This window comes from Neocloeon triangulifer, unplaced genomic scaffold (genome assembly GCF_031216515.1).
Source record: "Neocloeon triangulifer isolate White Clay Creek 2 clone unplaced genomic scaffold, ASM3121651v1 ptg000012l, whole genome shotgun sequence".
NCBI lineage: Eukaryota > Metazoa > Arthropoda > Insecta > Ephemeroptera > Baetidae > Neocloeon > Neocloeon triangulifer.
The window spans coordinates 8,876,588-8,891,708 of NW_026775554.1; the positions used below are offsets into that span (position 1 = coordinate 8,876,588).

Below are 15,121 nucleotides of genomic sequence, written 5' to 3' on the forward strand. Positions count from 1 at the left end.
AACATTTAACTTTCATAAACCTTTATTTTAAAATTTAAGCAATTGCTAGTCCTAAGCTGTCAAAAATAGGTCATGGTTCAGCTTTCTTTCGACTATTTTCTCGTTTAAGTTCCTGAATATTTGGAACATTTAACTTTTCATAAACCTTTATTTTAAATTTTATGCAATTGCTAGTCCTAACCTGTCAAAAATAGGTCATTGTTCAGCTTTCTTTCAACTATTTTCTCGTTTAAGTTCCTGAATATTTGGAGACTATTTAATTTTCATAAACCTTTATTTTAAAATTTAAGCAATTGCTAGTCCTGAGCTGTCAAAAAAGGTCATGGTTCAGCTTTCTTTCGACTATTTTCTCGTCTAAGCTCCTAAATAATAGGAACATCATATCTTTGATAAACCTATTTTTTAAAAATTTAAGTCAATGCTAGAACTTCACTGTAAAAATAGATCATGGTTCAGGTTTCTTTCGACTATTTTCTCGTCGAAGCTCCTGAAAAATAGGAACATCATATCTTTGTTCAACCTATTTTATAAAAATTTAAGCCAATGCTAGTACTTCACTGTAAAAAATTGGTCATGGTTCAGGTTTCTTTCGACTATTTTCTCGTCTAAGCTCCTGAATATTTGGAACATTTAACTTTCATAATCTTTTATTTTAAAATTTAAGCTATTGCTTGTCCTGAGCTGTCAAAAATAGGTCATGGTTCAGCTTTCTTTCGACTATTTTCTCGTTTAAGTTCCTGAATATTTGGAACATTTAACTTTCATAAACCTTTATTTTAAAATTTATGCAATTGCTAGTCCTGGGCTGTCAAAAATAGGTCATGGTTCAGGTTTCTTTCGACTATTTTCTCGTCTAAGCTCCTGAATATTTGGAACATTTAACTTTCATAAACCTTAATTTTAAAATTTATGCAATTGCTAGTCCTGGGCTGTCAAAAATAGGTCATGGTTCAGGTTTCTTTCGACTATTTTCTCGTCTAAGCTCCTGAATATTTGGAACATTTATCTTTCATAAACCTTTATTTTAAAATTTAAGCAATTGCTAGTCCTGAGCTGTCAAAAATAGGTCATGGTTCAGCTTTCTTTCGACTATTTTCTCGTTTAAGTTCCTGAATATTTGGAACATTTAACTTTCATAAACCTTTATTTTAAAATTTATGCAATTGCTAGTCCTGGGCTGTCAAAAATAGGTCATGGTTCAGGTTTCTTTCGACTATTTTCTCGTCTAAGCTCCTGAATATTTGGAACATTTAACTTTCATAAACCTTAATTTTAAAATTTATGCAATTGCTAGTCCTGGGCTGTCAAAAATAGGTCATGGTTCAGGTTTCTTTCGACTATTTTCTCGTCTAAGCTCCTGAATATTTGGAACATTTATCTTTCATAAACCTTTATTTTAAAATTTAAGCAAATGCTAGTCCTAAGCTGTCAAAAATAGGTCATGGTTCAGCTTTCTTTCGACTATTTTCTCGTTTAAGTTCCTGAATATTTGAAACATTTAACTTTTCATAAACCTTTATTTTAAATTTTATGCAATTGCTAGTCCTAACCTGTCAAAAATAGGTCATGGTTAAGCTGTCTTTCGACTATTTTCTCGTTTAAGTTCCTGAATATTTGGAAAATTTAACTTTCATAAACCTTTATTTTAAAATTTATGCAATTGCTAGTCCTGGGCTGTCAAAAATAGGTCATGGTTCAGGTTTCTTTCGACTATTTTCTCGTCTAAGCTCCTGAATATTTGGAACATTTATCTTTCATAAACCTTTATTTTAAAATTTATGCAATTGCTAGTCCTGGGCTGTCAAAAATAGGTCATGGTTCAGGTTTCTTTCAACTATTTTCTCGTTTAAGCTCCTGAATATTTGGAAAATTAATCTTTCATAAACCTTTATTTTAAAATTTATGCAATTGCTAGTCCTAAGCTGTCAAAAATAGGTCATGGTTCAGGTTTCTTTCGACTATTTTCTCGTCTAAGCTCCTGAATATTTGGAACATTTAACTTTCATAATCCTTTATTTTAAAAATTTTATAATTGCTAGTCCTGAGCTGTCAAAAATAGGTCATGGTTCAGCTTTCTTTCGACTATTTTCTCGTTTAAGTTCCTGAATATTTGGAACATTTAACATTCATAAACCTTTATTTTAAAATTTATGCAATTGCTAGTCCTGGGCTTTCAAAAATAGGTCATGGTTCAGGTTTCTTTCGACTATTTTCTCGTCTAAGCTCCTGAATATTTGGAACATTTATCTTTCATAAACCTTTATTTTAAAATTTAAGCAAATGCTAGTCCTAAGCTGTCAAAAATAGGTCATGGTTCAGGTTTCTTTCGACTATTTTCTCGTCTAAGCTCCTGAATATTTGGAACATTTAACTTTCATAATCCTTTATTTTAAAATTTTAGCAATTGCAATTATCGTCTAAGTTCCTGAATAATAGGAACATAATATCTATGATAAACACCTTTTATAAAAATTTAAGCCATTGCTAGTTCTTCACTGTAGAAAGTAGGTCATGGTTCATGGTATAGGTTTCTTTCGATTACTATATCTCGTCTAAACTCCTGTATATTTGGAACATCGTATCTTTGATAAACCTTCTTTATTTTTAATATAATATTTTTCAATATGTCGTTAACGAGCGAAAGTTAGGAGTCTATATATCGAAAGATCTCCGGTGGAATCACCATACTGACGTGGTGCGCGCAAAAGCAGCCCAAACTCTCCATCGGCTTTGCTTCAAGAAATTTGCATGGGTGCCGCACTCCGCGTGTAAAAAGAATTGCATATCTCACGCTTGTAAAGCCGGGTCTTTTTTACGGAACCCCAGCGTGGCACCCGAGCACCGACTGCACGGCCAAGAAACTGGAGAAAATCCAAAAACGTGCTCTTCATTTTATACACGGCAAACACCTTATTCCGCCGGTGAAGGAGCAAAAAATAATGCCCATGAAAATGCAGCTCCTGTACACCGACCTTTTATTTTTTTTAAAAAAGTGACCACGGCGTGACCGACTTTGACGCGAGGGCGCGAATAATTACTGGGCCAATGTTGCGAAGCGACGACAGCAACTACCCCCATGCTCTGCAGCCGGACGCGAGAACAAGATTCGGACGCGAGGCGTTTTCTTACCGCGTCGTCAAACCGTGGAATGACACGCCACCCGCCTTAAAAGTCTGTACCGCGGCACAGTTTCCAGCGCTGTGCAAGGCGTATCTGTGGCTAAAACTTGATCCGTAGCCCCCCTGCCCAATGGCTCTAGCGGCCGGTGCGCTCTTCTTTGAAGGAGAGTGCGCCGTGCTTTAGCAAGTTCTTGCTAGCGAAGAGCCATTTCTCCATTCACCCCCCTCTAATCAACATTATTAACATGTCTTTTCAGTATATTATATTAATTTTTTGTGTATTGACTTGATGTAAGATGTTGTGTATTTCATGTATCTGAATGGAGAATAAATAAATAAATAAAATTCAAGCCATTGCTAGTCTTTCACTGTCAAAAATAGGTCATGGTTCCTGAAGATCTTGATCTACCGAACTTTTGTAAACCTCGGTTTAAAAAAATGAGCGATTGCTACTCCTTCACTGTCAAAAATAAGTCATCTTTCAGGTTTCTTTCGACTATTATTACCTTTTCTTAGCACAATCTTAAGTATTGTGACTTTTGTTTACCTGCTTAGTTTAAAATATTGTACCACACTCAGTTCTTCACTGCCAAATATAGTTTCTGGTTCAGATTTCTATCGACTATGCTTTATAGCTTGAGCCGCTGAGCTTCTCACAATTCATTTAAATTAATATTCCATTTTGTCTACGCTCTGGTCATTTTTTATTCCCAACCAAAGAGAGACATATGCGATTCATTGGCACTCCGTTTCTCTTTAAAAATGAGCGCTATTTATTATAAGACTTGGATTTTTGTGAATTTCTGCTATTACGCACATTGTGCCCATCAAGCCATTTCACATCTGACTGAATATTTATTTTAAACCGGAGTTGAGTATCATACGTTATAAAACACTGCTTTGTTAGTTATTTAAATCAATCATGTTTCATAAATATTAATTTTGCTAATGAAACTTGAACAAATCTCAGGAATCCGCGTTAATCACGTGTTATCAATAAAGTTTAATAATGATGAACTGTTCCCAGCAACTATACTTTTCCGGGAACTATAATATTAAAGTAATTGCATTCGGAATTGAACGCACCTTGAAAATCTGTTAACAGCAAGAGTACAGCCTGAGTAGATTATTCTGCTTTTTGCTGTGCGAGCGAGGAGCGAGAAAGAGAAGACGCGCGCGTCTCTCTCATGCTCTGCTGGCGTCCTTGCCGTGCGAATTTTTCTCATCGCTCCACACCACTTGTCTTATACTTGTTCTTTGTTTTGCGATGAAGAGGAAAAGAATAAAAGAAGATGTTCTGCTGAAATGAAAAAAAAAACCGGAGAATCAAGATTGATGTACAGAAAATATATATATATATTAAAGGAAAAAAATCATTATTTGTTGCAATTACTAAAATTTTTAGTTGTTTTCTATCTCTTGAAGTGCAACATAGATAAGATATTTCAAAGTGTCCAAATATTTGTTGAAAGTTTCTTAAAAGATTTTATTTTCATTAGATAATAAATTTTCTTAAAGGAATAGCAACTCTTTAAAACGTTACCAATAGGATCAACACTTGTAATAATTAAAAAAAATCTGTGTTGCATGTAAAAATTTTATTCACTTATGTGTTACTGATTTAACAATCATCACAATAGAAATTTAATATTTATTATAATCCAGATTGAATCCAAAAAGTGAGAGCAATTTATAATTTTGAACAATTAAAACGTGAGAGGTTTTAGCAAATTTTAATGGCAAGAGCGTCCGCGTTTGTTCTCGTCGCTTCCTTTCAGCCGTGATTTTTATCAGATTTGTGTGGGATATGTGTATTAAAAAACACACGGGCCGAGTGCAGGGGGGCGCTGTGTTGTGTGCCGCCTCTGTTTCTCTCTCCGCTTTGCTTCCATCCTCTCTCTCTGCAGTTTTTCCCTAGTGGTGCTCGTGAGTTGTGCAACAGAGCCTCGCGCTGGCGTGTCCGCCACACAATTTTCGAAAATGGATTCCTTTTTTACTTTGTGTGAGTAGTTGTACGGTTTTACCATATTACATAATTATACATGTATTAGATTTAATAAGTTAAATTAATTTTTCAGAAAAGTAAATGAAAAACTGCAAATTTTATACAAATACTCAAAAAGATATGCAACGATAACTTTTCTTAATCGTTCCGATTTAAAATTTATAATAATTTGGATCAAGAAGAAAATATTTTATGAATATTATGTTTGAAAGACTTACGATTTTTTTTTTGCCAATAAAAAAGATCCAATTAGTTTGAATTCATTTTTCTTAATTATCAGTTTATTGCATACAAAAGCTAAGAGTTTCTGTTATTTTTTTTCATTAAAATTTTTCATCACATCTAATTTCAAAACTTTTAGCCCTCCTGTCCTTACTGCACATGGGCCATCCACAGGACTACCGGCCTAACCCTCCGTACAACAATGGTCCTCAAGATAACTTTGGTCCTGCCCCCTTCGTAGAAGGCCCTGAGGCCAGAATGCCACCCCCAGACTATTTGGGTTCCGCGGGGAAGGCGCCGAACAACTACGGGCCCCCGCGCCCATACTTTGGGCCCCCACTTGGGCCCATGGGGCCTCAGCAGTACGGCCGGCCTCCCCCGAATTTGGGCCCCGGAGGTCCTCCACCCTTCCAACCCTTTGACCCTTACGCCCAGAAGAGACCCTTCAACAAGCCTCCCCCTTTCAACGGCCCCTACGGACAGGCGCTCTTCCAGGGCCCTCCGGGTTCGTACGGACAACCCCCTCGGAGGCCCGACTTTGGCCCTCCGCCGATGAACAACAGGCCTCCGTGGGGACCTGGAGGTTTCCAGCAAGGACCGCCTCCAGGTTACCAAGGGGGCCCTCCAGGGTCTTACCAGAACGGCCCTGGAAATGTTCCCGGAGGCTACAACCAGCAAGGACAACCACAGTGGCCCAACAGGAAGCCGGAACCGGCCCCGCAAAAGCCCGTCAAGGGGCCCATGGACTTCATGGCGGACGTGGTCAACAGTCTGGCCACAAGGGTGCTTTTGGTGAGCGAAATATTTTAATGTCTCATTCAGATTTTTAAATCATCAAAAACATTCTAAATATTTAATTATGCGATCAATATAATTTTAAATCTGTAATAATTTGGCTAAAGGTATAAAAAGGAATTGGGAATTTTTTTTAAAGATTTTTTCTTACACACAATTCTTACAAACCTTTTAAAATTAAATTGATAATGAAATCTACATTATGAGGGAGGCTTATTGAAAAACATAATTAATTGTATGCAACAAAAAGTTAATGTTTGGCCTTAAAATTTGTAGACTGATTTACCCCCATTCTATTAATTTTTTAGGTAAGAAAACTTTTCAAGGTTGTGGATAACGTGTTGGTTAGATTTGTAAATCTGGGTATCGATTGCTTTCAAAACGCAGATTGCCTGTTTTAAAATGCCTTGAAGAGAAATTAAATCTCATTTTCACTTGCTTTCATTTAAAAGTACGTATTTCCTAATTTATAGTCGCAACGAAATAAATTTTTTAAGTATAATTTTTAGAATTTTGGAAATTAAATGGTGATTTGGAAAATAAAATTTTATTAAAATTAGAAGTTTTTGAGAATCGTGTTTTTTTCTTATTCTTTGCCTTTGAACCAAACTTTGAAGTAAAATTGTCTATACATTCAAAAAATAAACCTCTCAAAGTTTGACTCTCCAAATTATAACCATTTTAAAGCCATTGTTGCATGTCATGTTTTGCACTCATATTTCACCTCTTACCTAAATGTTTGAAACCCGATATTTTTATTGCTTTTTGTTTTGATCGAATCGCGGGTTGATTGAACTTTGGTGACAAATTCTGGAACGCCTCCGATGTGTCCCAGCTAGAAATATTTGCGCCAATAGAAAGAGCACTGATGACGAATCAGTGAAAACACACGGATCGACGCGATTCGGTGCACGCGCCGCGATCTCCAATTACTAGGCGCGAGTTGACGCGACGTTTTGAGAATGGCCGGAAAATCGCCGCCGTCGCCGGTCGTCGACCCTCGGAGGACGGCGCGCTCACGTCACGCAAGGGTGGACCCTGAGCTCGATGCATTGACCCTGAGAGCAGCGCGACTGGTCGAAGGACGTGCGCCGTGTGAAGGACTCGAGCGCGCGCTTTTATTGCCCACCTATCACGCTTCGCACAAATTTTGCACGCTGCTTTCACCCAAACATCAACTTTATTTCAAAATTAAATTTTAAAGTCGTCTGTAGTAATTTGCGGGTAAAGACATAAAAAATGATGAAAAAATTTTCTGATTTTCTGATAAGTATAATTAAATAAAGCTTCGACTAATAACTCCAAGAATGGGCTTCTGCTAAAATATGGTTTGATTAATTTTGACAATAATCTGTCCCAATCTGTCCCCAACTTAGCATAAAATTAGTTTTTAAATGTCAATTTTAAGAAAACATCACAAAATATTAAATGGAAGAACTAAATTATGGAAAACTGACATTGTTTCTTATAGGAATTTTCTAAAATTTTGTTGTCCCCTCTAAATGTTAATACTTTTAACAGTTTTATATGATAAAGTGTTCTGCATAAAAATGCATTATATGCAGATAATCTAATTATTCTATTGTCTCATTGTATGATCAGCTCGATCAAATTTTAATTTAATTCCGAGGGCAACAGTAACATCATTGGGAAATGAGATTAGTGATAATATGGCCTCCAACGTAGCTGTTTTTTTATTTTATTTTTGTTAGACAATTGAAACTCCTGTTAATTAAAGTGTGAATTTCTGACTGATGAAATTCACGCCGCCTTTTGTTCTATTGAGAGAGAACATCCAACACATCTCTCGTGACATTGAAATGTGCACCTAATGAGATCTTAATTAAAATTATAAATTACTCATCTTCAATTATTTAGCAATTGAATTACATTGCGTCATTGAATTCATATTAGGTAGCACAGTGACCTAAAAACGTATTTGTGGATTTCCAAATTCCCATCGATTTGCACAAATTTTAGATTAGAACGGCCGCGCAACATCCCGTTAATTATAATAATCGCGTGGCTTTGCGCGGTTTCCAATGGATATAGATGGGCAGATAAGCAGTTATCTAATTGAAAGGTCATTGCGCGTCGTCATGACACCCGTGCGCTTGGTCAATCCGGCGTGAACCCTTTCACATGCAAATCGGGCGGCGCCTAATTAAACCGTTTAATTGAACGGTTTTTATTTGGACCCGAATTTTTAATTCCGCCACTTCCTGCGCTCGTTGATATCTCTGAAAAATAAATTATGCTGCGCCGCCGTACGCGGTGGCCCTCGAAGATGTGCAAGGCCACGGCCGTCACTCGCTCGCAGTGACGGAAATAAAACTGCTGTCTAGTTCACTTTGCAAACTGTAATTTTATGGCTAACGAGAGAATAAAATTTATGATTCGAACCAAGCGGGAAAGATGAAATATTTTGCGACAACTTTTGGTTTTTTTGATTCGTGGAAAAAGTGGATTTTACGACTCTTTGTTTTGAACGTGACGGAGTACAGAGAATTGGAATTTGCGCTTGTCAGCGCCTTCCGCGAAAGAGGCCAACGAAAATGAAAAAATATTGTAGCGCTTCCAAATTAGCTTTGTTATTTTCATTTCGCGAAAAGAAGATTGACGGCCTAGAGAACTTGATTGAGGATTTTTTCACCATCAACAATAATTTTTGTCCAAATACGGATGCGCCATAAGCTGTGTGTCAAACCACATAATGAAAGCCCGATGCGAAGATAATTTGCGGTGAATCATCTTTCGCCAAATTGTTATTCCAGGACCACGTGACGGCGAGAGGAAACTTTGTTTTTTCTCCGTACGGAGCAACTTCGGTCCTGTGCGTTTTGAACGAGGGCTCTTCAGGAATGTCGGCCGTCCAACTGAGCAGCACTCTGAACCTGCCTAAGGACGCTGAACTCGTCAGGGTCGGAATGAGAGACCTCCACAGACACCTGAAGGTAAAATACACTAATTATACTGTTGAAAAATCCCTTTAAAAATTAAAATTTCAGTTAATAAAAGTAAATGCATATTATATTACAGTAAAAATTTGATTAAAATATCTTAAGAATCAAATTATGCTAGTTTTTCTATATTGAAAATCAATTTATTTATGAATATATTATTCAATTTAAAAACAAAAAATCTTTCTTTTTTCAGTCAAGTTTAATATTTACAAAAGGCTATTTCGCTATTTCCCTTCCTAAAAACGTTTTGTTTCTTCATTAGACAGCAATGATTTTCAAACTAAAATTTCAGAATTTTTAATATTAAAAATCTATCGCTAAATATCAGCACTTCAATTCAATCTTTTTTAAAATTATTTTATTATCATAAAAGTCAGCAATATCACAAAACATCAAATTGCTGATAGTGATATTATTGTGTGGGCAATATATCCAGTATAATCGTAGACTTGCGTATTTTAAACCAATGTAATTATCGCATTGCTGGAATAATTCATACTCTACTCTTGAGCGAATTAATGAATTTTTTACCAGCCGTGTTTCATTTCAATAAAAAGGAAGTTGCCGAAAATTGATTAATATAAAATGCGGAATTCCAGTCGTACTTCAAGCACAATGGGTTTTTGCAAGGCGTCGACCTGAGCCACAACAACACGTCCCTCAGGGCCGACTTCATTCCGCTGCTGCGTTTTTACGGCTACCACGTGGACGACGAGGCGCAAGACCAGCAGCAGCCAATGGAAACTACCACCATGCCCATGAACGACGAAGAAACAGAAGGTGAGCGAATTTCGCTCTTCTGACCCAAATTTATTTATTTTCATCGTTGCTTTTTTGCAGCCTCTACCTCCCAATCGGAAATTAATGAAGCGCCTCCGAGCGATAGTCTCGTTAATGAGGACGCGCAGACGGAAGAGGTACAAAATCGCGCGGCAGAAAACAGGTAATAATGCGTTTTCTATTTTTGCAGCCACCGGCCGAAGAACAGGCGACGGAGGAAGCAGCGACCGAGGAGGCGGCGCAGGACTATGGAGAGGAAACGAGGCGCAAAAAGAGAGCGAGTAAGAGATGTAATTTGATCATAATTAGATTTTTTTATTGATTGGCACCAAATTGAAGTTGTTTTTGGCACATTGTTGGATGCAGAAAGTCACAATCTTGCAAATTAAATCAATTAAAAAATATTTGCATCGCACCACTTAGAATTTAAAGTAAACACACTTTGAAATTTAATTTAAATGCACTTGAAATGTTTCAGATTATGGATTGGAATAGTCAGAGTTACAGTTTTTACTAAAAAAAATTGATTTAAGGCGCAAATTATTGAATTTTTTTTCTTATTTGAAAATAAACAAAAAATATTTAATTTTATATATTTAACGCGGCTCAAAGTTTAAAAAAAGAAATTTTGTAGAGTCTGAAACAAAAGCTATTTCAGCTGATTTTTAGTGGATTTAATTATATCATTTTTGGAATGTGTTTAACATATATCAGTGGTTCCTTGAAAAATAAGGACGAAATTATTTTGCGAAAAAGTTTACCTTATTAAATAAATCATAGGCAGCAATCAGCAGTAATATAGTTTGCAAAAAGAAAAAGAGAAAAGCACATTCATGCCATCATAGTCCCAAAAAATCGAGTTTTTAATATTACATTTTTTGGGGTGGAAGTTGTTAAAGGAAGATAAATAATATTCTATCGAACTTTTAAGCAGCCTAAATTTTAATATCAATTTTTTTGGTTCGAAAAATATTTGGCACACTTTTACTTCACTATATTTGATTTTTGATTTGAATCCACTTTCACAAAGCTCTTTTTTTCCAATTTGAACTATAAATTTTTTTATTTTAACCAAAAATTTGAAATGATTTCCAGTGACTTTGTGGAAAGACATAGTGCTGCCGTCTAACTCGCACCGACAAGGTAATCACTTGAGGGATGCGTATGTTTCAGCAAGCCACGCTCTATTCCCTGACATAGAACTCAACAACGGGCTGGCGCAGCAGAGTCCATCATCATCTGAGTCGTCGGTGCCCGACCCTTTGGCGCCTCGAAAAAGGTTCCGTCTCTTTTCCGGTGATTTCACCGAACCGGTGGTCGTGCAGGAGAGGACGGAAATGCTGCTCTTCTCGTCGCTGCCGCAGTTGGGAGCAGTCGCCGCGCTCTTGCCGCTTGACGTGAGTCATTTTCACTTTTTGTTGCAGCTCACTCATATTTTTAGCCATGCTTTAAACGATAACACCGTGAAGTTAGGCAACCAGCGTGGCGTCATAGTACTGCAGGTTGCGTGTTTAAAGATAATCCTACTTTTATGCCAAGTTCTGCGCCAATTAATATCTATATTTCAGTGCTATATTAAAATATTTAAAAGATGATCTTTCCGTTTTGTGTGCAAATTTTTCTGAAGAATATATGGAAAATATACAAATCAAACCAATTGGAATTGCATATTTAAGTACTAATTACAATATTTTTATTTGCAATTCGCTAAAAAGGCGCAAAACATTAAATCAAAAATTAAATCGTAATGCATTTTATTACGCATAATTATTGTAGTTCTATAGATTATTATTTCAAATGCAAGAAGTTCCCTCATAAAATTGAAAGACGATATAATTAAAGCTAATTAAGATAATTATGCAAATTTGAAAATCAGATTTCCACTCGCAGATAAAAATGCAAGCAGTTGAATTAATTGTTTCATGGCATTGAATAGGCCGCAATAAAAGTCCATTTGCATAATGAGTTAACTGCATCCTAATCGGCGCATCTCAAATGCACTTGCTACCTTTGGATAACCCTTCTTTTTCCGTGTTGCTGGTGCGCAGGAACCACGGTACGGTTTGCTGGTTTTGGTGCCCTACGACGGCCGGCCACAGGCCCTCAAGCACCTCGTAAAGGGAATGACCAACATGCCGCTGAGGTCGGTGCTCGACGCCCTCAAACCCAACCACGTTCACGTCACCGTTCCCTCTTTTTCTGCCAAGGGCACCGTCGTCCTCACCTCTGCCCTCCAACAGGCAAGTTGAATTAAGTTACCAACAAATAGCATAATTATTTTTAATATTTTTATTTAATAAAAAATTTCAATATTTGTTTTAAAAAAAGACAATAATTGTTTCTTTCAAGATTTTTACTATTTCAAAGTTTTTTTTCTGGCTCTTTTTAATGGTCTCACTTTTGTTTGTAGATCGGCATTCATGACATTTTCGACCCAAGAAACGCCAAACTGGACAAAATGTCTGTAGACCCTGGATTGTTTGTCAGACACCTCGAGCAGGTCATTGATATGAACTTTGGAAAGGTCACATCGCTTCACACAAGTAAGTGTCAGTAAAATAACTTTTTGAAGTTGTTCCAAAATTAGATTCATAAAAATGCGCAGTGAATTTATTCCCAGATTTTATATATGATTCATGCGTATAAAGATTTCATCGCAAAATTATACTTTAATTGCCGCGCACAAAGATAAATAGTTGTCTTTTCTTCCCACATATTGTGTGGGTCTTTGAACTGCCCTTCTGCGAAGTTAAACAATGCCTTTTTTTTAAATTCCTCTCCCTATATGTTCTTAAAATCGTCCAATTGTTACTTTCAATTAATTGTACCTAATGATTGCTGGCGTGAAAGGAGGTGTGATTTTGTGTGAAATGGTCTGCTGGCTTCGCACAATGTGCGACGATTCGCTTTTGTTCTGGCACGGACCTCGGCCTTTACGGGCACCCTTGCAGAACCGTCATCACTGCGTGTTCTTTCAGAACAATTACGTAATTGCATGTAATACATTAAACTGATCAAATTTGCATAGAATGATATAGAATTGAAACACTGCCACTTTTATTACGATTACCGTAAAATTGTATTGGTGTCGCAACACAAGCTTGGGAAAACAGGATGCTCTTTTTTATATTTCATTAATATTTATGCAAGGGACTAGAGCGATCCGCTGCATTCAGAAATCAGTTTCGAAGATGAAATGAATAATGCAAGGCGTTAAAGGAGCACTTGAACGACAAGTCACTTGACCATCTGTCAAAATCACTGTTTTATTATTTTCAAACTTGAGATTGTGCCAAAGCAGCGTTGACGCATTCTGAATATTTTAAAGCGCGTATTCGTTTAGAATTTCATTTTGGATTAAAAAATAAAAGTGACACAAAAAGCTAGACTTATCTAGAAGCAATTGCATAACAATACAATTTAAAGCATGCTACTTAACCTGGATGTGACACGATTAGCTTGAAGCAGTATTGCGGCGTAATGACTATTTAATGGTACATGGCAGCTTTGATATTAATAGAAATGCGCGCGTATTGCGCATAGAAAGTGAGCATGCAGGATGCACCAAGACGCGCATCACGAAAATAAAATCTAATCGTTGCAGTCTAATCTTGAAATTGTGCTGCAAAATAATTGTAAAAGTAAAAGTCTTAAAAATTGCTCATCAAATTTAGGGCAGGAATAATAAAAGTCAGTTGACTTTTCAGAACAATTTTCGCACTTCTGTATTCAATGTAAAATAAAACTAAGCAATTAAATTACTTATAAATCAAATTCAAATTCATTTCAACTTCTTAAAAAGAGGTGGACGTTTTCGTTTTTTTTCTCTTGATTTTGGAAATCCTCCCTCTAGGTCCTCTAAAATTTTTTTCTATTTTTTAGTTTTAACTGCTGGTGTATTATTAATGGTGTTGAGATTTGAATGTTTGAATATATTCTTGGGATGTTCTTCCCCTAATATGAAATTAGGAACCTTTTTGTGCCAGACAGAAGAAAACTAAATTGAATTTTTGAATGAAAATATATTTTTGAACGATCTGTTTTAAACATATTTAAACATGCCAATTTAATTTTAATTTAATTTGAATCTGGGAAAATTCTCAATCGACTTTCTTCTCCTTAAATGAACATAATTCGTAATCAAAATATTATTTCTTTTAGTGATTTTTTCAACTATTCCCAAGCCTAATTGAACCCGCACCACATGATTTTTTTTTTACGAAATTTGAAGCTAAATAAAATTAAAATAATCTGTTTCAAAAGAAAAAGAGATCTATACTTGATAAGCAAATTGGCTTAAGAGATTATGATAGTTGGCAGATGACCACCGCAGTGTCTTGATGAAAACCTCGCACATACACAATGACCTAAGCAGAAATTTCTCTCTCCTAAAAATATATGCCAAAGAGAATGTGAATATCCTTGCCAAATTAAGCGCACCTCCAGGCAAAGTGCACTTCTTAGACAGCGGCCTTATTACTTTTTTTACACTTTTACAAACAAAAAATAATGCATGGCCTTTGGTGTGGTTTCAGGAGTGATTACGGCACGCTCAACCTCGGAGGTTTTGGACGCAACGCGACCCTTTGTCTACTTTGTCATTGACAGGTTGACCCAGGTTGCCCTTTTGGCCGGCATAGTCGAGGACCCGACCACGCAACGGATATTCTGACCAAATTCGTTCGACTCCGCTAAAGAGTAAAAATTGGGGAAAACAAAAGTTTGATGGGGAGAATGGAGCGGAGTCGCTGTTGGCGAATCGATGAGACGCGAAAAGTGGAATTGACTCTGTTTTGTGGTTTTTGTGCAAACTCTTTCATATGTGCCGGAAAAAGTGCAAAGTCAGAGCTGATTGCCTTTGACGATAAACGCAATTAATTCTTTGGAAAATTATTATGAAAGACTTCAAGTTGTACCAGCTTTAAGCATTTTGTATCATTTAATTCATTTGATCAATATTTTTTTACATGAAAATTTTCATTAATTTATATCACTTAAGTTTTACCATTAATGTCGATAGCAGCTCATTTTCGTATTTAAAATTTTCAATATTAACTAAACGATTTAATCAAAATTTGATTGTGCCTCTTTAGTGTTTTCTTAATTTGTACTCATGATGACAAGTTTGGTTTTGATTAGCCTAAGTTTCACTTGATGTAGTGCTTAATATTTAATAAATTATTGAGTAAGAAATAAATGTATGATTTTAATTCCATATTTTACAACATTGGTTCGTC

The 15,121-nt window shown here is 36.2% G+C and overlaps 1 protein-coding gene across 6 annotated transcripts; it reads left to right on the forward strand.

The window, feature by feature from the left end:
- The first annotated feature begins 3,991 nt into the window (after positions 1-3,991).
- Positions 3,992-15,090, forward strand: LOC132197214 (serine protease inhibitor 77Ba). 6 transcript variants are annotated; one of them, XM_059620348.1, is made up of 11 exons: positions 3,994-5,121; positions 5,486-6,138; positions 8,916-9,095; positions 9,704-9,884; positions 9,945-10,021; positions 10,075-10,174; positions 10,980-11,027; positions 11,085-11,281; positions 11,933-12,124; positions 12,295-12,427; positions 14,420-15,090. In XM_059620348.1, exons 1-11 carry the CDS (start codon positions 5,100-5,102, stop codon positions 14,554-14,556), a joined length of 1,920 nt encoding a protein of 639 aa, XP_059476331.1. In that variant the 5' UTR covers positions 3,994-5,099; the 3' UTR covers positions 14,557-15,090. The 6 variants fall into 6 exon arrangements, with proteins under 6 accessions (XP_059476329.1, XP_059476331.1, XP_059476330.1 ...); XM_059620349.1 differs by having other exon boundaries at positions 3,995-5,121; positions 10,075-10,165; XM_059620346.1 differs by having other exon boundaries at positions 3,992-5,121; positions 10,980-11,281.
- Positions 15,091-15,121: the final 31 nt, after the last annotated feature.